We start from the raw sequence: 24,574 nt of genomic DNA, 5'->3' as shown, positions 1-24,574 counted from the left end.
TTGTCTACTCACATGGACAGTCACGAACCGAGTGCTAGGCTCACATGGTCATGTCATGAACCTCTGAACCATACGCCAGAGATTCAAGTGCTTAAACATAACAGGACACTACCTAAGGAATTTGCATGGCCTAGCAAGAGCAAGACGCAAAAAGTTTATATGCATTTCATAATGCCAGGGCCCGCCCCTGATTGATTATTCAAATATGGGACATGCTCCCCACTTTATATCTGGAATGTCATTTACAACATATTTTTATGTTTAACATGCAGGAAAGCTACATCTGTACCATGAGATCAGGAAAAACACGCTCCTGAGAGCTACTTTACCAAGACAAATTCAGAAAGAACCTGAATTAATCAGAAAACAACCCAGATAAGGTACATACAAGTTCAGAGTGAACCTGGACGAAGTGCAAACAACCCCAAAGAGGTGCTGCAAGTACCAAGATAAATTTAGAAAGAACCCAGATCGATTAGAAAACAACCCCGAAGAAGTGCTGCAAGTACCAAGACAAATTCAGAAAGAACCCGAATTAATCAGAAAACAACCCGGATAAGGTACATACAAGTTCAGAAAGAACCTGGACGAAGTGCAAACAACCCCAAAGAGGTGCTGCAAGTACCAAGACAAATTCAGAAAGAACCTAGATCGATAAGAAAACAACCCCGAAGAAGTGCTGCAAGTACCAAGACAAATTCAGAAAGAACCCAGATTGATCAGAAAACAACTCGGATAAGGTACATATAAGTTCAGAAAGAACCTGGACGAAGTACAAACAACCCCGAAGAGGTGCTGCAAGTACCAAAATAGATTCAGAAAGAACCCGGATCGATCAGAAAACAACCCCGAAGAAGTGCTGCAAGTACCAAGACAAATTCAGAAAGAGCCCGGATTGATCAGAAAACAACCCGGATAAGGTACATACAAGTTCAGAAAGAACCTGGACGAAATGCAAACAACCTGGAAGAGGTACATCAAGAACTAGAGAAGTCTAGAAACGACCTAGATGAATAAAAACAACTTGGAAGAGCATCACGGCTTAGTCAAACACTAAGCTCGGGGGCTCGGCATTCGCTTCAACTACGCCTGGGGGCTTGAATTCAAGGATGAAAGACCAAGAATACAAGTACTCAAGACTACAACAAAGACAACACATCAAGACCCTTCATCCGATTTCTATTCTAAAGAAAAGTACTCAGAGAAGGCTCGGGGGCTGCGGGATACATAACCCCAAAAAAATTTTTGAAGACAAGAATCTGGACCCTCCAACTTTTATAAGCAAAAGCAAGAGGCTCGGGGGCTACACTCAGTGAGTGCAATTTTTACAAAAAATTGCACCCACCAAAAAAGAACTCGGAGCAACCAAGAAGACTAAAGGGACCCTCTGGCTTCTTGTCCCAACAAGCAAGAGGCTCGGGGGCTACACTCACTGAGTGCACTTTTGTCCAAAAGTGCACATCAGCCAAAGAAAAGACAAAGAAGACCATCTCAAGGTTTCACTTCAAGAAAAACCTGGAACAGATTTACAACAACTCAACGAAGACCAAGAAGAACAAGAAGGCTTCCGAAGCTTATCCATGAGATGCTCGGGGGCTTGTCGATACGGGACCCATGGGGTTTCCCACGGAGAAGAAAGAAGAAGACCTAGTCCAACTAGGATTCCCTATATGTAATCCTACTAGAATTAGTTACACGTAATCCTACTAGGATCTCTACTTTGTAACCGACTAGGACTCCCACCTCTCCTGGACTATATAAAGGAGGGCAGGAGTCCCTAGACCGACACATAACCGACACATAACCGACAGAACTCACAACCACAACATACCTCGCAACACAACAAATAGCGCAGGGCGTAATATACTATCCACACCAGACTGGACGTAGGGCGCCGTGACTTTTCGGCGTGCCAAACTAGTATAAATCATTATCTCCCTGCATTTACCATCAAGTTCCTGCAAACGCCGATACCCCTACGAACAAATCATCGTCCTAGGTACCCCGTGACGGGTTGCCGGTGGTAAAACATCGACAGGAACCCAATTTGATTTCTACCACTTGCAGTAGGTGGTGGATATTTGAAGTATGATGCTTAACTCCGGGGACTCCATTTTTCTTGCAATGAGACTACTACACATATGATAAGCTTGAAAAGGTGTTAGTCTCAAGGCGTCCAACTTATAGAGTAACCTCTCCCTAAATTTGTGCACACAAGTGTGGAATACTTGTAAGAATCATGCACATTGATTTTAGGATCAAAATACCACTTGAAAGATGACATCACATGAATGTGAGAGTCATTTTCGAAGATGATATTCAGGAGAGATTATCTATAATTTGAACTTTGGCACATATTAGATGAACAATTGTAAGACAAGCTATGTGCCGTGCTCCTAAACAATTTTAAACCATGTAGGTTTGCTCTAAGGGTTAAGAATAAAACCGAGCAAGCCTACCATAAGATATACCTAGTATATGCATGACAAAAGATATAAGCATGCAAATACAAACCTAGGCATGAAAAACAACTAGATGCTTAAAGATACCATTTTGTAAGAAATACCACTTGTAGGAAATACCAATTGAAAGTAATAACATCTAGTTACCTAACATAGGAAGGAGAATTTGGGTCCATAGTATTCACTTACCCATATGGCAATGACTTTGTCCATCATGATGCACCCCATGAAATACACCCATACTTTGCCAAGTCTCCAAATTCCCCAAAATCCATTGGACTTCTCACTTCCCTTTTGGGATCCAAACCTTCTTGGTGCTCTTTATGTTAAAAATGATTTTCTTTGGCACCCAAAAGCGTTTGACCCCATTGTTGGCTTGCTTGTTCGCCTTGATGGCCACCACCTTGTCATTTTTTTTCTTCTTTAACAAGTATGGTGTGGAGGCCTTCTTGTCCACCTTGTTGGTGTAGGTGTTGGAGAGCTTGCTTGTTTGCTTCTTCTCTTTCTTCTTTGCTCTTCCCCCATTCTTTACCTTGCACTCATAGGACTTGTGACCTTCCTTGTGGCACACGTAGCAAACCACGGTTTGTCCTTCATCAAGCTTCTTCACTCCCTTGATGATGTTATCTTAATGAAGTTGGGCTTGCTTTCCCTTGCCTTTCACTTGAGTCAAGTCCTTGGTGAGGCGAGCTACTTCTTGCTTGAGTTGCTCATTCTCCTTTGCAACCTCTTGTGTGCATGTATCTACAACAACTTTCTCAACACAAACTTGGTTGCATAAAGATGAGTCTAAACATAAATCATTACAAAAAGTAGAGGTATCCTTTTTAGACATGTTAAAGATAGAACTTTTCTTTTTAGATGCCTTGGTGGGGGTTGTACTAATGGCTTCAAGCTTAGCAACTTTGTTAGTTAGCTCATCACAATGTTTGCACATAGTTTCCATTTTAGCAAGCAAACTTTTATAAACATCTTGTGAGCTAGCTAACTTTTCTTTTTAATTTTTCATTTTTCTTCACAAGTTGCTCATCATTAATTGTGCATGCATTTGTTATTGCACTAGCTATAAGTTGCTCAATTTTAGTAGATAGTTCAATATTGATATTAGCAAAGTTCTCATATTATTCAAGCAAAGTTTTATATGCTTCTTATGAACTATCTAGCTTCCCTTTTAATTTTTCGAGCTTCTTTTGTTGACTAGTGTAAACTTTAGTATAATTAAGATTTTGTTGCACAATTTCATCATAAGAAGACATTTCATCATCACTATTACTCTGACTAGAGGATGAGCTTTTGTTACCTCGTGACATAAGGCACATACGAGAAGAGCTTGATGATGAGTGCTTGCACCCTCGCCTCTTATGATGGTGTTCTTCTTCACTTGAAGAATCGTCCCATGACCTTATTGATGTGAGGGCTTGGTTCTTGCATACCTTCTTCTTTGTCTTGGGTGTGGGCTTATTTGGATAAACTTTCACAAAGTGCCCCAACTCGCCGCATCCATAGCATCCTCTCTTTCTTTGCTCATTTCTTTGATTAGTAAAAATGAGATCTTGGATTTGGATGGGCACACCCTTAACATTGAGCCTTTAGATCATCTTCTCCACCTTGTTGATAAGTTTGATTGATTCTTTATCCAGGTCGGAGGTGGAGGAGGAAGATTGATCATCATCACTTGAACCTTCATCATCATCATCATCTTCATCTTCTTCTTCACTTGAGAGGCTTGAGCTTAAGCTTGTCTCAACTTGCTTGCCCTTCATCTTCTTTTTCTCGCTACATGCGAGAGCTTTGCCTTTGCTCGATAAAGAGGCTTCTTCTTGACCCATCTTACGTGACATTTTAAATGCCACTATCTTACCAATGACTATGCCCAGGGTCATGGTGCTCAAGTTCTCCATGTTGTGAAGGATGGTGATGATGCTTGCATATTTCTTTTGTGGTAGCATGGAGATGATCTTCCTCACGATGTCCACATCATCTAGCTTTGTTAATCCTATAGAATAGAGCTCATTGATAATTAGATTCAAACGAGAATACATATCATGAACAAGCTCATCATCATTCATCGTAAAGGAATCATAATTTTACTTAGCTAGACAATGTTTTTGCTCACGGACATTACTTGTGCCGTCATAGAGCTCTTGGAGTTTTAACCAAATTTCATGTGCTGTATTTAAAGTGAACACTTGGTTAAACACATCCATACTAAATGATTCAAACAAGTAATTCTTAGCTCTAGCATTGAAATGCATTTCTTTTTCATCACTATTTGTGGGTTTTTCGGGATTCTTAATGGGTTTCATTCTGTCACGAGTGACTCTTCAAACACCCAAATCAGCCGCCTCAAGGTAGCAAGCCATTCTAGCTTTATAATAAGAGAAGTTAGTGTCGTCAAAGTGCGGAGGCCTAGAGATATCTATCCCAACCACTCTAAATAGTACCGGCTCAACGGTGGTTAAGCCAAAGGTTCAAAATGAGCCAACCGGCTCTGATACCAATTGAAGTGGACCGTGATGCCTAATAGGGGGGTGAATTAGGCAACTTAAAATACTAACTCTAAACTATGGCCTCCTTTTATACCCTTAGCAAGACCTATGCAAAAGATAAACTATCTAAATGTGCAACTACGATTTTGCTAATGTGTTGCTATCTCTACCGCAAAAGGAGTAATGTAATCAATGTAAATGCAGAAGCTAAAGAGCAAGGTAGAGATATACAAACTCTCGTCGACGACTTCGGTATTTTTATCGAGGTATCGAGAAGCGCGCAAGCTTCCCCCTAGTCCTCGTTGGAGCCCATCGCAAGGGCCAAGCTTCCGATCGGGTAACTCCGTGGATAGCCTCGGGCCTTCTCCACGCGCAAGTGGGTTTTCGACGTACCTTTCGGCAAGCCTCTCCCGGATGCTCCCTGCCGTCTTCACTATCAAGCTTCCGGCCAGAACACCGCGGGTCTTGTTCCCTCCGGTACACGGTGACGGCCATACAACAAACACGGTTGGTGTGATCTCGCAAGACTACAAGCCCCTCCGATGTACAATAATGGTGCGCGCAAACACCGAGTGGTAAGAGATATGTAAACCTCACTAAACACTAGGTCTAAACCTAGAGCAAGCACATAAGCGGTGGTCTAATCAACCTAAGCACTTCGCAAAGTACCTACGCTAATCACCTAATAAAACACTAAGCACTATGCAAATAGAGATCACTAAAATAGTGTATCAACACCCTTGGTATGTTTCCTCAGCTCCACACTCCTCAAATGATCGGTTGGGGGTCTATTTATAAGCTCCACTAAAAAAGTAGCCGTTGGGGACGAAATCCCGCTTTTCTGCTACTGACCGGACTCTAACCAGCGTCCGGTCAGCACTGACCGGACACATCCAGTCACGAAAACGGTTCTCTGGAACCTTACTGATGTTGACCGGACTCTGACACTCAGCGTCCGGTGTAGCGTCCTATGCATCGGAGCGTCCGGTGCAGCGTCCTGTGCAGCGTCCGGTGCAGCTGTTGACTCTGTTGTTCTCGAGCCTCTTGATCGGAGCGTCCGGTGCAGCGTCCGATGCAGCGTCCTATGCATCGGGGCGTCCGGTGCAGCGTCCTGTGCAACGTCCGGTCATCTCTATGAGCTCGTTTTTTCGCGATCTTATGTCCGGCTTGGTTTCTATCTTCGTGCTTGGACTTTGCTTGATATCTTGGGTCTTTTCTTGTGCTTCTGAGGTCTTGCTTATGGTGTTGATCATCGGATCATCACGTCGCCTTCGTTCAAGTCACGTCTTGCATCCTATTGAACTACAAAATAATCAGTTGCAAATTCATTAGTCCAATTTGGTTGTGTTGGTCATCGAACACCAAAATCCAAAGTAAATGGGCCTAGGGTCCATTTTCCTTACAACATAGCAAATTTTTGTCCTTGTCGGACAATAGAAATAATTGTTAATTGTTAGTTGTCTTTGTACCAACATGGATTGGATTTTATTCGATTTATAGTTTTGTGTAACGTGTTTTTATTCTCGAAACCAAAAAAACGCAAACTATGCCTACATAAATTGCAATGAACCAAATCTAGAATTTTAGTAAAAATATACAAGGCAATCGTCGTCTAAACAAATTAAAATTCATGCACCTAAGTTTTAGCAGGTCTCTGTTTTTTCATTGGAACGTACGGACAGGATTCTCGAGAATATAATAAAGCCTTGTGTGCCAACTATACCGATCTTTAATATTGCCCAGTGACATGTAGGGCCACGTGAGAAACCATCTCGTTGACATCTTGGCCCCACATCGTCCGTGGCGACTACGTGAACGAACTACCGCAGCAGCGGCATTTGTTCCCTCCCATCTCTTCCGCCTCCGTCTCAATCTCGCCCGGTCACCCCATCACCACCACATCCGTCCTCCGCCGCCGCCGCCGCCGATGGCCCGCCTCCTCACGCAAACCCTGACCCTAGCCCGCCCCGCCTCCTCCCCGTCCACCACCGCCGCATCCGCCTCCATCCGTGGCCTCGCCACCAAGGTCGAGATCATCGAGATCGACCTCACGGAGGAAGACGCTGGCTCCTCGGCCCACGGCTCCTCCCCCTCGTCCCCGTCGGTCGAGGTGGTCGGGATCCGGCGCCTGGAGGAGGCCATCCACGGCGTCATGGTGCGCCGCGCCGCGCCCGACTGGCTCCCCTTCGTACCGGGAGGGTCCTTCTGGGTGCCCCCGCTGCGGCGCCCCCACGGGGTCGCGGAGCTCGTGGGCCGGATCGCGGCCGCCGGGGGCGCCGAGCTCGTGGGCGGTATCGCAGCCGCCGGGGGCACCGAGGGAGTCGCCGGGGCCGTTGGCGGCGCGGTCGAAGTCGTGGAGCTCGACGCGCCCATGACGGAGGAGCCGGTGCTTTGCTTCTCCACCACACGCGGCTGGCCCTCGGCCTCTTTCTTCGTTGAAGGTGAGTGCTGTTCGTGATCTGGTGCTTAGAATTTCACATGTTCTGGTCTATGGGTGCCATGCTTTAAGCAAATAGCTGTGGATCGTTGTGTCAGAATGACAAACCTTCTCACTTTAATTATATTATATACGCATCCTATTTTATCTGATGTGTAGGAGGATTATTGCTGCGTATTGGCCTTGCTCTGTATATATGGCTGTTGCTTGTTAGCTGTTACTCCCAGTACCCACCAAATTAGCTTCAGGTGGCGTTTGGATAATGGGATATGTGGGGTGGGAATGGGAAATGTTGTGGAGGAATGGGAAGCAAGGGGACTCTGGGATAGGGAAATAGGTATCCTGCCGATTCAATCCCAGTGGGAAAGGTGGGTTTGATCTGGGAAATGAGAACGGAAGTGCAGCGCTTTCAAACTGACCCCCTTTGCTGTATTCATTGCCTGCTGGAGTGGTTCCCACGTCCCAGGTAGCCATGGAGATCTCGACGTGTGCTTCTGGGGTATGAGAATGTTTACCTGACAGTGTTGTTGATGTGTGGCCATGGTGAACAAAGTCACCATCAGCCTTGTTGCCTGATGGCCAGGGCGGTGGTCTTCAGTTTTGGCTCCAGCACCTGCGGCTCGCCACACCTGTGCTCAAGAAAGGCAGCACCAGCAGGACCCGACCATCAACAAAGCCTACCATCTTTTGGTTGGATGCGCCACTCGCCTTGCACAGCAGCGCTGCAGAGCTGGGGGTGGGTGGGAGACACTGGGATGGAGCCATGCTACCTGCCCGAATTTTTTATTTTTTAGCCTTTTTTTTAAAGTTTTTCACAAATACGCCCCTGGAGGAAAGATTTTAGAATCTGGACCCTTATCTCGGCGCCATCGTCGCTGGCGCCGAGCTTACACTGCTCGGCGCCATCGTTGTTGGCGCCGAGATCTTGGGCTCGACGCTGACATGGCGCTGATTTGGCAGGCAGCTCGGCACCATAGACGCTGGCGCCGAGCTCGGCGCCCTGTACGGCCGGGTCTCCTCGCAATCGTCCGTCGTCTATCCATTCCTCGTCTCGTCTGCTGGACCGAGAGGCCCAAACCCGGCAACCTGGTGGGCATGTCATCAATCCGCCTGCCTTTTGGGGGCTTTGGAGACAAGTCGGTCTGGCCCGCTGCCGCAGGCAGAAACCACTGTGAATTGACTTGGGTGCAAGCTCAGCTATGTATTCGTCATGTAACTATGCGGTGATTTGCCTATTTTTCCCTCAAATAAAATAAACACGGATAAAGTTGAGGTAAGACCGATGGTGATGGGATAAAAGCAAACAATAGCGGAATGCGGCAGTGTCGCTTTTGAAGCTTTTCTGTGTAAAATGCAAGCAAGGCCCTCCATCCTCATCACAACTACAGCCGAATAGTGTTTTTTTAGACAACGTGAATTTCATTCCCATTCGGGCCTTAGGCGGTGTTTGGTTTTAGTCGCTGTCTCATCGAATGTTTGGACACATGCATGGAGTATTAAATATAGACTAATTACAAAACTAATTGCATAGTTTACGACTAATTTGCGAGAGGAATCTTTTAAGCCTAATTAGTCCATGATTTGACAATGTGGTGCTACAGTAAACATGTGCTAATGATGGATTAATTAGGCTTAAAAAATCGTCTCGTGGAGTACTGACGGATTATGTAATTTGTTTTTTTATTAGTATCTGAACACTCCATGCAACATCCTTCCGACACACCTCCTAAATTTTAGTCATTGGATCAAAACACCACCTTAGACAGGAAGCCGATTAGTGTCTACACATCCACCATCTTGAAAATCAATCGTCTGTAACTGTACATTCCACTCATCCACTGACCACTAAGAGACAGATACAGGGACATGACATGACATGCACAGAAGCGTAGGCAAAAATGGACGCAACGACTACCTCGGTCCGGCACGTCGACAAGCTTGTCTCGCGATCAGGCATCACCCTCCATCGGACATGGGTTAGGTCGGCCGTTGTTTCAGCGAGTCAAGTGACCACCTCTCCATCGGACAAGAGCACACCCTTTCTTTCACACTAACTGCAGAGTCAGACTAACGGACCGGCCCCGTCTTTATTAGCAGCGCGCACCGGCACCACTCGCCTACGACACGCAGCGCAACACAGCAGCGTGCACAGCAGACGCATACAAAGTCGCTCTCCTCCGGTACCAGAGCGCTTGGCGTCCTCCCCTTCCCTGCAGCCTCGCTCGCTCCCAGCCACATCCCCGGCGGCCGGCCCGACGGCCCCGACCCCGAACATGGAGATAAACGGCATGAGCGCACGGCTACCGGCCATGCTGCTGGCAATGCTTCTGCTGCTGGCGATCGAGCTCGCCTCCTTCGGCTGCTGCGGCCACAGGATTCCCCGAGCGGACGTGGCAGCGTGGAGGCACGGGCGGGTGGCGTTGGTGGCGGCGGCGACGACGACGACGATGGCAGGCGCGCGCGCTACGCCCCCCTCCCCCGCGGCAGCCCGGGACGCCGAGGCGGTGCTCGGCGAGTCCAAGAGGCTGGTGCCGCAGGGCTCCAACCCGCTGCACAACTAGGAGCGAGAGCGAGGAAGCAAGCGCAGGCAAGGTTCTTCGATCGTTCAGCTAGCTTCCATATTTTTCTCCCTTTGCTAGTCTGCTCAATCACACACAACGATAGATGTGCGCCTGTAACTGTAATTAGATAGCGGCGACGTGTCAGTGTAGGGTGTTTTGCGTCATTTCCGCTCGCCGCCGCGGCGACGTTGTAGCGAGCAAACGGACATGGGAGCCCGGACAAGCTGGTGCTTTGTCGCGCCTCGCTGAAACTATGATTTCGAGTTACTAGCATTTTTGTTCGCTTGCGAGCAGAGCATGCACGCCAACGCCATCCTCAGCGGCATGCTGGCATCCTACATATCTTATCACCCAGTGTCTACGGTTGGGGCCGTACAGGGCGCCAACCTCGGCGCCAGTGTCTACGGTGCCAAGCTCGGCGCCAGCGTCTACGGCGTCGAGCTCGGTGCCAGCGTCTATGACGCCGAGCTGCCTGCCAAATCAGCGCCATGTCAGCATCGAGCCCAAGATCTCGGCGCCAGCAACGATGGCGCCGAGTAGTGTAAGCTCGGCGCCGAGCAGTGTAAGCTCGGCGCCAGCGACGATGGCGCCGAGCTAAGGGTCCAGATTCTGAAATCTTTCCTCCAGGGGCGTATTTGTGAAAAACTTTCAAAAAAAAGGCTAAAAATTAAAAAAATTCGGGCTACCTGCTTAGTGCCTCTTTTTCTTGTTCTTCGTCGCTTTCTGTTGACTTCCAAAGATATGGCCCCAATCAACTCAAAGATAATGAGTATCCAGCATGCGCCATTAAAAGGATAGTAAGATTTGTTGTCTGGAGGACAGTCTCTTGAGTGGATTAGGGAAAGCACATATTGAATTTATATTACTATGCAATTCTCTATGTTTGTTTCTTGTGTTACACATGTAATGTTATTTTTTGGCTCATAACCCAGTTGTTTTGAGGAAGAAGAAAGATCTTTTACTGTTCTCCTGGATGTAGATTTGTAAATTTTAGATGATAAGACAACTAATCCTTCAAAGAGGATAAAATTCAGGTCCGTGCTCATCACTAGGGTAAAAGTTGAGGTCCGATTCTTATATATGGATGCATTGAAAAATTTTGGGGCAATATTATTTAGCCTTGGTCCATTTAAGCGATGATGCTCCCAAAGCTAGTTGTCTTGGCATTTCTGCTGGTGACTATTGTCCAAGTATTAAACGCACTGCAAAGGTTTATCCGGTGGCTTTCACTCATGACATGGCTATCTGCTGCACAAGGGTTGTCCAAGACTTCCAATGATTAGGATGCCAAGTCTCCATGGTGCTTTGGTTGGCAAGCGGTTGATTCTTGAATGTCCTGGACCATTTATTCTAACTTGCAAAGCCAAGCCATGTAGCACTAATCTGTTTACATAATCACCTGTTTTGGTGGTTGACAGTGTGATTCGATATATAGGCATGCCTCTAAGACCAACCGAATTTTGTTGCTGCTACCTTTAGAGCTTAGTTTGGAATAAATAGTTCTTGGGACAGCACTCTTTAAAAATGTTACAATTGATGCTGTTTTCACCTCTCCATCATCCTCAAGTAAATGGAATATAAACCTGTTATGAGTTAAAAAAAGTACAAAAAGAAAGAACTTATAAGAGGATGCATACATGTGCTGTATAAGCTAATCTATCGTAGTTGGTTTTTTGATGTCTTAGAAGTTAGAACAAACTGTTATCGTGGTTGTGTCATTTTGGTCGCAGCTATCTTCTGTATTTTTCAGTTTCATCTCTCAAGGTAGATACTGGTATGATGTTTTCTGTTCCATATGTTAAAGCTATTAGTTATATTGATTTAGTTGTATATGTCATAGTTTTAAAGGCGGTTAGGCGTCCAGGCGAGTGCTTGGTACGCCTGGACGCCTAGGCAGCGCCTAGGCGACGCCCAGGCCACAAGGCGCCACTGTTTCCCAAGGCGAGCTGGGTACACCTGGACGCCTAGGCGTCGCCTAGGCGACGCCTTAAAAACAATGGTATATGTTTTCATGAATGTAATGATATATCCAGAGGATGAACAATCTTTTGTTTCCTTCTCCATGTGTGCACATGCAAAATCCTTTGTGATGGGTAGTATAGTAATTTCCTTTGCTTAACTTCAACATTATATTATATTATTTGCTTATCTGCATGGTTTATCCTGTTCAAGGGAAATCTCCACATTCAAGGAGGAAATCGAGGAAAGGTGCAACTCAAACTGATGATGAAGAAAGCTGATTTGTTTATGCTACGTTGCAAGGGGTATGGTGTTTTTTACTTTTATTAGGAAATAGGAACTTGATAGTAACCAACATCCTGTCTTAATGCATTAACTACCTCCATTGAAATTTCTTCATGTTTGTTTTTTGCTGCTTGCTTTAAGTAATACTTTTTTTTATTGTCGAGTTTTATAGGTGATTCTGTTATAATCTGCACCTGATTACTCCCATTTGCATTTGTTGCCTATGGTTGTGCTGCCATTTAATGTTTGTAAGGAAATATGACCTATTTGGGGTTTCCATATATTTAGCTAATGCAGTTTAGAGAAGGTGCAATCTTAATTCAAAGTTCAAAATTGGCCAACCTTTTCATATTCTGCTTATATCCATTCCCCATGAGATTTCCTTATTCCCTTTGGTATCATACACTTCCTCATTCAGATATTATTGGATACAGACATTGACGTGTCTGTTAATTCTGTGAATTGTCATGTCAGATATGCCAAAAAGTAATTTTCCCAAAGCACATTTCTCTTTCGATGTGCTTCCTGGATTGTGTTTTAAATATTAAACAGATGTAGGGTTGCTGATTAGTACACAAGGAAATTGCAATAATCAAATCGGAATCATATATGGATCACAAAAAAGAAAGTTGTTATTTCATTGGCTGAAATACTTGTTTTTGACTAATAGATTGATTCTTTTTTTAAACTAATAATGATGTTTGTGCCTCTGCAAAATGCCCACCAGAACAAAAATGAGCTGGAGACCCACTAAATTTTGGTAACTGGATTTTCAGTTCTGGAATTGGCAACAATTTTTTTGTGCTTACAGATAGTGAGATTTTGTTAATGTATATTTTGTTGATAAAGGACTCCTTAATTCATGCAGTACCCCTGTCCCTACATGCAATGCACTAACTGCTGCCATGTATGGTGGTTATTGCTGCCTGCACCACAGGTTCCTGTGACATTTTTTGACCTGATAATTAAACTATTGGCCTACAGGAATAGGCCTCACATGTAGTAACATAGTTTGTCTTGCAGGCTAAAATCCAAATAAATGAAATTTACAGGTTAGATATGGAAATGTTCCCTTTTTTATGTATGATTCTGCCACATCTCATCATGCAACATGGCTGGAGCAAGGATGGCTGCTCCTACATGCTTGGATATGTGGGGACAAACATCTTGTCACACTAGGAAAATCGAAACTATGCAAACAGTGAGATTCTGGTGGACAAGGCCATGGATTGCAAAGGTGTAGTTATACTTGCTGGTGAGGTTGAGGTCTACAACAAACAGAATCTTATTATTATTGATGCCTGAGATGGGCTTTGTAAAATTCTTTTACAGTTCCCTCACCTGATTCATATAGTCTTGAAGGCACAATTATTCCTTATAAAATGTCATGCAAATTAACTGGCCACAAGGAAACTTTATATAGACCAGATGTTGACTGATCCTGTAGTTAGTTATTACCTATATGTAGTTGACATTTGTTATTTGCACAAGAAGAATCGTATTTGATATCATGATGCCCCTTTGGCCAGGCTCCTAAAAGAAAACGCAGTGCAGAGTTTGATGACTCTGCCATGATCAATGTACATGTGGATGGCAAGGAGCCTATTGCTGGTAAACCATGGCACCCGCTACAGTTGATGTTGCCTCATCCGTCCTGGAAGATAAATCTGTAAATTCGGTCTGAAGCTCAGCCTCAGGTGGCTATTGTATCAACAAGCCCTGGCACAAAGGTTTTGTTTGTAATAATAAGCATTGCATGGAGCTGTCTGCTGAATGTGTGCTACGGTCCTTTCAATACTGGGCTCAGCATCAGTCCAGAAGCTGTACTCTGAACAAAGATTCTGGATGGCTTCTTGTGCCAACTAGGAACAATGTAAAATTGATGTAAGCATCTCTGCCCACTCCTGATCCATGTAAAGCTAAGTTTAAAGTTTAAATTGTTATAGATTGTTGTCGTATGGACAGCTTTAGGAGTATCTCAATTGCTACTGTTCTCTGCACATGTATGATGTTTGATTGTAAAAGAAAATCTTAAATTGTTATTCATTAAGGCCCAAATACATGAATAGGGCAGGAATGCAAATTCAAAATAGAGAAATGAAAGATACAGGAATTTTGTAGGAATAGCTGTTTGGATGAGTTGCATTTTTTTTTACCAAAACAAGAAACAATGAAGTTTTAATGGATGTTCTTTTTTCTGTGATTTTTCTATGGAATCAAACGCAAAGGAAAGTTTCCTATTTTTTTATGCAAATGGTTCTTGCGAACCAAATGGAACTATAGTAACTCAATCTATAGAATGAGAACTTTATGTTTTTCTTTTATTTACCCTATAATCCAAATGGGGCTGAGATGTGGTTCGATAATACTATCCTAGTCAAGTTAATTTCTGTAGATAATGCTGTTGGTAGGAAGGTGTAACTTCCAAGTTAATTTCTGTACACAATGCTATTGGTGGGAAGGTGTAACTCAATCAGAATGAGAACTATGTTTTTTTTTATTTACCCTATAATCCAATGAGGGCTGAGATGTGGTTTTGTAATACTGTCCTAGTCAAATTAATTTCTGGAGACAATGCTATTGGTAGGTAGGAAGGTGAAAGAAGAGTGGAATTTCGGAAATATGCAATGACATTGGTGGGGTAAGAAGATTGGAATTTCAGAAATATGCATCGATATGTGTTATTTTTCACCCTGTTTCAACCGGTATGGTCATAATCATGCAAGTAATAATAGTAGTAAGATAAAAAAAACCACCACCACCATCTAAGATGTAGTCTATTCTAGTACTCAGGGTTCCTAGCTAGCTTGGTGAGTGTCCGCTGTTTAGGCTGCCCCAGTTGTCCATGTCATCGAGCTGGATAGGTCCTAGGTCCTAGGAGCAGAGAATAGAGCAACCCCTAGGTTTCCATAACCAGAATCTATGGTGTTTTAGTATACCATACACATGTCATATGCTGCTCCCGGCTTGCAGCACAACATCCAATTCTAGGAAAGTAAAGGAGATGACAAAGGGCAACGCTTGAGACGCATAAAGCGCACTTGGTCCATCCTGAGTGCACCAAGACCCACTAATTTCACCATGTGCCGTGTACTTAAAGAAACTAAAGGAGCTCATTAATCCATCAAGAAAAATCCGGATCCTGGTAGCGAGTGATCATCACCACCACCACCATATTTCGCTCACTTGGGGCCTTTCCCCAAGCCCACAGCAACTCATGATTTCAGGCCATGGCTTGTAATCTTTGATCTTCCAAATCAATAAGCCAAAGCCAAGTCCAAAGATCTTGTTCTTTCTTAACACTCAAGATCGTCCTTTCTTCCCTTTCCCCCCTCTTCTTGGGAATGCATGCATATCTTGTGCCCTTTGTGAGGGTAGTTTGTTGGGGCTGGCATAAGTTGATGCCAAATTAGGTGGCTCCAACCGAAAGCATGAGGGAGGGTGTTGTAGGTAGCCCCACTCCTAAAGACATGTGAGCTCAGGAACCCTGACCTAATGGCAGCTTGGAACTACCTCCTATTTCTTCTTCAATTTACTAGTGTGCATTACATATGGTATAGCCAAGTGAATGGCATCACCAGGAAAAGTATAGATATGTCTGACTAAGTAAGAACATGATCTTGCTATTTTGTTTACCTTTGTTGTTAGAAAAGTATATGGCCGGTCATAGTAGTTGTGTTGTCCAACTTGTGATTTGAACAAGGTACCGTCCCCACCATCTTCCAGTGATATTAACTGCTAGCCTACATCTTTCCTTTAAAAATTTACTTCAGCGCACGTCATGCAATTTAAGTTATATGCAGTTGGCAGTCATTAAACTAATAACAATAAATGTCTAGTGTGCCTTTCAACGGTTTGCAATAGAGAAAATTGAGCAAACTAAAATTTCATTTATTATGTTGAATAATATTTACCTTTTCACTTAAAATTAAAAGGTTGTACTGTACTAGTAATAAGTCTAGGTTCGAAAAGATAAATTTGCAGAAATGCATGTGTTTATGATCCAGCTGGCCCCTGAAAGAATACGCCCTCTGGTAAAAATATTGGTGTTTTGAACTGACATAATCTCTAATACATATCTTTGGCAACTATTTCAATTAAAATATATTTATAAACTCAACAAGGTTTTGAGATTATGGAAGTAATATGTTTTTCAACAAGGCAATCTATATATGTGAGTTTTATGTTTCGAAACCAAATATTTAATTAGCCATTAGTAGTCAATGGCCCTATTCGTTTCTCTTATAATCCGTACTTTTCAGCTTATTTTTTTAGCTGGAACAGTATTTTTCTCTCACAACAAATCAGCTGGAACAGTGTTTCGCCTTATTTTTTCAGCGAAGCGAAAGGGGCCAATATCGAGAACACAGGGATTTTACTGGATGCAATTATTTTTACTGGATGCAACAACTATAGGAGTTTAATCATGGCCATGGGTGATGGGATTTCTACTTCGGATATATAATTTTTTTTTGTTCATTGGATGGCACTACGACTTTGACATGACATGGCCCAAGCTTTGTTTTTTTATACTGAAGTCCAAACAAACTATGAACTATTATATATTATTACTTTTTAATCTTTCCCAGACAATTATGCTTTCAAATAGTACATGTCTTCTTTTGTATTTTGCAGACGAGTGGACATGATTGATACTCCTATCATTAAATATATGACATTTAGTAAGATCGAACTAACTAGAGGAATACCCTATGCATTGCAACGGGACATTTTTAGAATAAAATTGTTGTGCGTGTATGAGATATGGTGTTAAAATTGGGCAAGCTAATATAAGAATCTACCACCTCTCTTGCAAATTATATGCCGTTTTGACTTTTCTAAATACATAGTTTTTGCTATGCTATCTAAAAAAGCCAAAACGACTTATAATTTGGTATGAAGGGAGTAATAAAGAGATTAGAGAATATTAGATCCAATTATACGAGGATGTGATGGCTAAACAAATAGTATGACGTCGATGTCTTATATGTTGATAGACTGAAAGTAGTAAATACACTTGGTAGAAGATAATGTGGTACTTAGGCCTTGTTTGGCTAGGCTCCTTTGGGCTTCGGTTCCACTACCGTTCTGGAGGAGCCAGAGCCAGATGAGACATAAATCGTGGCTTCTCTCGGATCCACGTTCATTTTGGCAGGAGAGCAAAAAAACGACTCCTGTGAATAGCATTGTTACAGTATGATGTGTAAGAGGACTCGGAGCCGCAAGAAGCTCTGCCAAACACGCCCTTAGTAGAGTATAAGTGTAATACGTTGATAGCTTGGATGCAAAGATTGAAAGTTAGTGGGGTTTATAGATAGAGTGCAAAGATTGAAAGTTAGTGGGGTTTATAGATAGAGATAGAGATATTAGTGGGGTTTATAGATATAGATATAGATATAGATATAGATATAGATATAGATATAGATATAGATATAGATATAGATTTATTTGAATTTGAACTAATTGGATTTTCATAAAACTTGTAATATTTAAAAATATATACATGGAATATTATTTTTTTACTCCACATACCTCCTGGCTGGTTATTTTTTACCGACACATCTCACATAACTGTTAATTTAACGATATACTTCATCTGTCCCAAAATAAATCATATTTTTAAGTTTAAAAATTATTTTAGAAAAAAATAACATTCTACAAAAATATGAGACACTAGCTCCTAGCGCGGAAGCTAATCACGGTTGCGTCAAATCCAGGAGATATACTTCGGGAAAAGAAAGAAGACGAGGATACATGTTTCTTTTAGCAAAAAGTTTCAAAAAGTTAATTATTATAGTACGAAGGGAGTATTTGTGAACGAACCAAGCAAGTGGAACAAAGAGTGGCCCAGTATTCGTGATCAATGGACAACGTATAGAAAATTAAAAAGAGTAAAATGCATAAACTAGTACATAAACTTGGCACTGGGGTGCACTTAGGTACATCATTTTTCTAAATGTACATATGAGTTCAATAACTTGGCAGGTGAATGCACAACTGCTCACGAACGCGACACATAGGCAAAATAAAACGCCATGCTGGCTAGTGATGTGGCATATTTTGGTGTTATCTGAAAATTTTCATTCCCATCTTGCAATTTAGTACTCCCAAAGTTTTGTGCAGTCGTCCCAAAATTCCTTATTTGACAACCAAAAAAACTTTTTAGCATTCAAATTTGAAATCTTCCTTATCTGGCCTCGCTTCAATTTTTTGTTCCCAAAATGACACTACCGTAAGATTTGGCATATAACGGTGTTAACTCAAACGCAAAAGGATGATTTTGCCCCTCCTTCATTTGCGGTCTGTGGCGCCATTCTCCCTCCGGTAGAGACATGTTTAGGGGCCATTTCTTTTCTTTTTAACATGGTTGTTGTTCTACAGAAGTGTTTTTTTTTTCTTTAGGACCATTTTTTTTACATTTTAGACTATTTTTTGCACCCTTTTTTTAGACCATTTTGCACAATTTTAAATCCTACTGCTGCTTCCGACATGCATGAGAGCTCAGCATTCTGAGCTGGAGCTGTGCCTGCTGGGGGCCTCGCTGGGGGAGCGCCGGGTGGCCAATCATGTTTCATTTATAGCATTCATATATTTCATATGTTGTATATGTCATGTTTTACATGTTGCATGAGATGATGCCAATAAAAGTGATTAAGAAACTTTCTTAATTTAAATATGTGAATTTGCTTAAACAAGTAAAATTTTGTTAAAATAAAAGTTGTAGTACAAAGTGTGCTTTATAATGTGGAATCAAAGATGATAATATTTCTAAGTCAAATATGTTCAAATTTGAGCTCCAAGATTGAATTCACTAATTATTTCTCACACAGCCTTGGTGCCCAAGTCCCTGAAATGCAGTTAGTGGGTTCAAACTTTGGGGAATTATTAAATGAATTTTCATAAATAAAATCTGTCCAAACTTTGTTCCATTGTTTGATGCTATGCTTGAGCTTTGAAAATGAGCAATTAGTTGTAATGTTTGATCCATGCTTAGCTTCTAATTAATTGCTCAAAGTTGGTTAAATAAAATTGTTTCAAAACCTGAAACTGAGCTTAGGGTTTCAGTTTCATGGACCATTGTTTCAATCTCAAAATCTCAAAATTCTTTGATTCTTTGATCTAGAGCCTTAAAGCAATGTTGTAGACTAGGGTTAGACTCGGTGGGGAACTGGCGGCTGTAGTGAATCTCTTGTCTTGTGCCCCAGCCCCCACCGTCCTTTTATGGCGCTGCATGACGAGGGCCCATCAGCCAGTAGAAAGGCTGAGCATCCCCGATTAGGGCACGGATCTAGGGAGATCAACCTAACATTCTCCCCCTTGATCTCACCTTATGACTTAAACTTAACTTTTTTTTTTCTTTTTCCCATTCCATCATAGATTAGTGCATAGAGCGTGCCTCTTCGTCACAGTCAGTTACCATTAGATTTAACAGCTATAATGCACCTCTCTATTTTGAAATAGATACTTAACTTGGCCTTTAGTATCCAGAAATCATAAGCTTTCCCGTAAACCCATGTCGACTATGTGTTCTCTGAATGAACTGGGTGGTAAGCCTTTGGTAAGCGGATCCGCAAGTACTTACTTGGTACTTATGTTCTTAATGCTTTTAAAATGATTCTAGATTTTCTCCTTTACAACATATAACTTAGTGTCAATGTGTTTGACAGCACACTTAACCTGTTGTCTTAGGAGTTAACTACTTTAAATGGTCATTGTTGTTGACTACCATTGTTAAATCTAGGTACTAATTCCCTTAACCTCCTTTTGCATGTTCCTTAAGCCTCATGTCAAGCTATACTATGGTATGCATCACTGATGACACCACAATTGTTTGTTTGGAGCTTTTCCACAATAATACTCCAACTACGAGTGTTAGCAACTACTGTGGATTTCACTACACATCTCGCCAAAACTTAACATTTGCACCCACAACTATTTGAGAGTACTTGTTCTTTCTTACTCAGCATGAGGCCTATGATACTTTGCAAAAATTACAAGACATTCTTAACTCCATTCCAGTGATCTATATCTAGACTAGACTTCTGCCAAAATATCTCGGATACGTAAGCTATGTCAGGGTAAGTTCTTACTTGTACATTCATTAAGCTTTCAACAGCTGAAGCATATGGAACCATGTTCATTTGATCGATCTCATATCAGTTCCTGGAACACTGAAAGTTTCCAAATCAATTACCCTTGACTATAGGAGCAAGCGTAGGTTTACTCGTATGCATACTTTATTTCTTTAGAATCTTTTCCAAGTATGCTTTTGCGATAGTCCTAATACCCCCTTTTCTTCTATCTCGGTGAATTTTGATTCCTAGAACCAATGGCGCTTCACCAAGATCATTCACATTGAAACTTAAGGACAAAACTTGTTCTCCAATGATAGATTAACATCACTACTAGTGAGTAGAATGTCATCTATTCATAGGATGAGGAAAATGATTTTTCCATTCTTGAACTTCCCATAAATGCTATTGTCCTTCTCATTTTCTTTAAAACCCAAACTTTCTTATCGTTTCATCAACTCCAAATACTACTATCTAGAGACTTACTTTAAACCCATAAATGGATTTCTACAGGCGGCATCCCATACATTTTTTTCCATGACAAAACCTTTGGGTTGTGCCATGTTAATGTTTTCATACAAATCGCCATTGAGGAATGTCGTCTTTATATCCATCTGATGTAACTCTAAATCGTAATGTGCCAATAACACCATTTTAATTCTAAAGAATCCTTGCATGAGTCTGGAGAGAAAACTCTCATCGTAATCTATTCATCCTCTTTGTGTAAAGCCTTTTGCTACAAGTCATGCTTTATATCTTTCTACATTCCCTTTGGAGTCACATTTTATCCTGTAGACCCATTTATAGCCTACTATTTTGGCTCCATTAGGAATTTCATCTAAGTCCTAAACATCGTTGGTATTCATCGAATTCATTTCAACTTCCATAGCTTCTTGCCATTTAAACGAGTAAATGCTTCTCATGGCTTCTTCAAATGAGGTGGGATCACCCTCTATTTGAATTTCTTTATTAACATAGACTTTATAGTCATCAGAAAAAACTGGTTTACTAATTCTTTGAGACCTTCTAGGGCCTCAACTACTGGCACTTTCATATGGGGCTATTGTTGCTCTTTATTGCCAAGAGACAATTGATTCTATAGGCTCCTGTATTACAAGATCCTTGTTTATATTATTCATCTTCTTCGAAGAGCTAACAACATATGTTGTATTACTCACACAACATCAACAGGTATTGAGAAACTTGTTGCTCCTGAGTCACTGGAGTGGGCATGTAGTCCCTCTTCTCTTCAAGTCTTAGCTCTCTACATACCTCTATATACCATGCTCCCCTAGATCTTCTCATCTTTTCTAAAGATAGTGTATCTTCAAATATCTTATTTTGGATTTCATCTGTTAAAACCTCATATGGCGCTTTAAGCACCACATTAACATCTTTGAGGCTGACTACGCTATCTTTCTATTAGAACTTTAAAAGGTCTAGGAATTTAGCTATTTCTCTGCTTAGATGTATCATTGTTGTGACCGTTGTACTCCTCCAATGGTTGTATTCATCTTAATTAATCTTTATCTGACTCTTAATGAAGAGTATCTTTCTTAATTGATCTTTATCTCACTCTTAATGAAGAGTATTTTTCTTAATTGATCTTAATATTCTCCCCCTCGAAATATGGCATGAACTTTACTGCCATAATTTCGAGAACTATTTAGAAAGCCTATGAACGAGGAGACACTTATATCTTACTTCATTCACATGATTATGTCATATAAACAAAGTTATTTCTTGATCCGTTTAGGAGTACACTTTCCTTATTTCACTTCAAGAACTCAATGAGGTCTTTAATTAACTGTCGCACCTGGTTTTAAGAACAAAACCAGATACACACCATATGTGAGCCCAGGAAGTCAAATCTCACATATAGCTATAAATAAGGGTAATATCAAAAGACAATGCTTAAATACATAGCGTATTAGTATAAAGATTATAACCTCAGAGTATAGATAGCGGAAAGGCAACTCTGATCTTCAGGTGAAGACTCCACATCCACAGGGATAACTGACTGGTTGATCATAAGCCTAATTCCTCCAAACTAACAATCTGATACCCATCTGAGATTTTTATCCAAATATGTGAAAAATAAAGCAAGCATAAGTACATGTCGTACTCAACAAATATAACATGGGGTTCATGAGGCTCAAAAGGCTAACACCGGTTTAACTGCGATTAGCTTTAATGAGTCATGATTTTAGCAATTGAGTAGCAACAAGTTTATCACAAGCCCATAAACACATGATCAGGTAAACATGAATAATGAATAACATAAACAATTAACCATTAATGAGCATCTTTATCATCAGTGTTCATCATCTATTCCGTAAGGGTTCTAAGGTCGCTCGTGACCATGAGCACGGCTGATATACCAGTTTTACACTCTGCAGAGGTTGTACACTTTCACTGTGAGTCGTGATTTACCCTTTCGCCCGAGGTGATCAGCCTCTTGACCCACTACCTAGGAAGGTCGGTAGGGTTCACTATGAAGCCTTTCAAAGGTTCGTCTAACAAGTTAGGGCCATTAGATTCACTTGGCAAACAGATATAGGAACCCCCCTGTCGAATGGCACAATTCCATCACGGCTATACACATAAGAGTAGAGGCTGTCCTATACCTGATTCGGTAAGCCATTCTTACGCCAATAAAGGTAACCACTAACAAGCTATAAAAGGTCCTCATACTGAGCTAAAGCTAGAGCCATATAGCCCTCACAGTTATACTGTAAGTCCCGGATGATCACTTACAGAGTCCTTAGGGAGAGGAATCTAGAGCACCATAAAAAAGCCCAATGCTCTAGCACCCTTGTTCCATATTGCTAAAAAGCATCTTTTAATGTTTATTGCGTATTACATTAGTCAAGTTACAAGATCATGGTTGTAGTTGAGCACTAGCATCATACTACCCAATGCAATAACCCAAAGGTATCAAGGTATAAGGTAACAAAGTACTAGGAAATCCCTAGTGGCAGTCAAGGTAGACACATGCAGTATGAATTAAATGATTAAAGGTGTATAAGACAACAAGGAAGATCACATGCTATACTTGCCTTCTACTTACTTTACAACTAATGGTCAACTCCTCGTAGAACCTTCGATCTTCTGTCCTTTCGGTCTCCGGCGCTTACGGACAACTCTTCTACTCACAAATCATAGCACACCAACAAACATACAAGCAAACAAATAGAGACGACTAAGAGCAGTACACCACACGAGAGAAAACAACGTCCTAAAAGAAAGCTAGTTGCTACGGTCACGAGATTACAAAAAACGACAATAACGAAACTATCGTTAAAAAGATACGACTACTGAGAGTTTTATATTATAAAAGAAAAGAGACTACAAGCTTGATTTATTTTAGTTAAACAAAATCATGAGAAAAGTAATTATTTTAGATTAGACAAATCATATTTTAATTAAAAAACCAGAGTTGAAGCTAATGATATTATATCTAATAAATATTATCACATATGAAACATGTTTGAACTAAGCAACTTATAATTTAGAAACATATTTTTGTTAGCAATTAATCATGAAAGATCGATATTGTCCTATGTTCTTTTTACATTAAAAAACTAGTTTGCATTAACATTAAACAATTTAATATTTAAATTATTTACAAACGTTATAAACACATGACATGATGATCGTCGATTCTTACACGTAGGTCGTTTCCGCACTAAGCTAACCCAAAAGAAAAGAATTAAAATAGATAATACACTATGAAACGGTGGTATAAGATTTAACTACTTAAACCGTAGACTAGATATGATATATACTTATACTGATATGGTGACTTCAAAAGTTGATAGCTCGTGAGGAAGTAAGCTAACAGATGCATGTCAGATTGTAAGCTCCAAAAGACATGAAGAACAATGAATGGATTACAAAGAAAGAGGGACCTAAAATGCAAAGTGATAGATACTCACATGCAACGGTGATTTTGGTTGGAGTTCTGTGCTGATCAGACGTGGCACCTATGGATTTGATCGATCTTACAAGCATGAAGAAGAAAAGAACGCAGAGTCTTTGCTAGCTGAACTTCATGGCCGATCGACACCTGCTGGAGCAGGGGGTTGGACGGCAGCTATGCTACTAGGGCTCATGGGGCGGTGGAGCAGGAAGGTTGCTGGCCCCATGGACAGAACAGATATCCACTGATAATACGTCTGCAGCGAAACAAACAGAAGTTTCATGCCAAAATCTGGGTTCATGCGATGTATGACAGGGAATAAGATAGAGAGGGTTTGTGTGGATGCGCTCACCCACGTCGAAGGACAAAGGCAAGGTTGTAACACCC

General features: G+C 41.6%; 2 protein-coding genes across 7 annotated transcripts; both read left to right on the top strand.

Annotated features, from left to right (window-relative positions):
• Window positions 1–6,794: 6,794 nt before the first annotated feature.
• LOC136471926 (uncharacterized) lies at window positions 6,795–14,155 on the top strand. Of its 6 annotated transcripts, none has more exons than XR_010762159.1 (4): window positions 6,795–7,392; window positions 12,122–12,213; window positions 13,062–13,130; window positions 13,246–13,716. XR_010762159.1 is itself a non-coding variant. In XM_066469668.1 (3 exons), exons 1-2 carry the CDS (start codon window positions 6,879–6,881, stop codon window positions 12,187–12,189), a joined length of 582 nt encoding a protein of 193 aa, XP_066325765.1. In that variant the 5' UTR covers window positions 6,796–6,878; the 3' UTR covers window positions 12,190–12,213; window positions 13,062–13,716. The 6 variants fall into 6 exon arrangements, 2 of the variants coding, with proteins under 2 accessions (XP_066325765.1, XP_066325764.1); XR_010762158.1 differs by adding an exon at window positions 13,723–14,155 and having other exon boundaries at window positions 6,796–7,392; window positions 13,062–13,430; XR_010762156.1 differs by adding an exon at window positions 13,723–14,155 and having other exon boundaries at window positions 6,796–7,392; window positions 13,062–13,448.
• LOC136471925 (uncharacterized) lies at window positions 8,846–10,344 on the top strand. The gene has a single exon (XM_066469666.1). The coding sequence runs from the start codon at window positions 9,662–9,664 to the stop codon at window positions 9,947–9,949; it is 288 nt and encodes a 95-aa protein (XP_066325763.1). The 5' UTR covers window positions 8,846–9,661; the 3' UTR covers window positions 9,950–10,344.
• Window positions 14,156–24,574: the final 10,419 nt, after the last annotated feature.

This window comes from Miscanthus floridulus, chromosome 8, assembly GCF_019320115.1.
Source record: "Miscanthus floridulus cultivar M001 chromosome 8, ASM1932011v1, whole genome shotgun sequence".
NCBI lineage: Eukaryota > Viridiplantae > Streptophyta > Magnoliopsida > Poales > Poaceae > Miscanthus > Miscanthus floridulus.
The sequence above is the reverse complement of the archived record's forward strand: the minus strand, read 5'-3'. Positions and strand labels throughout refer to the sequence as shown.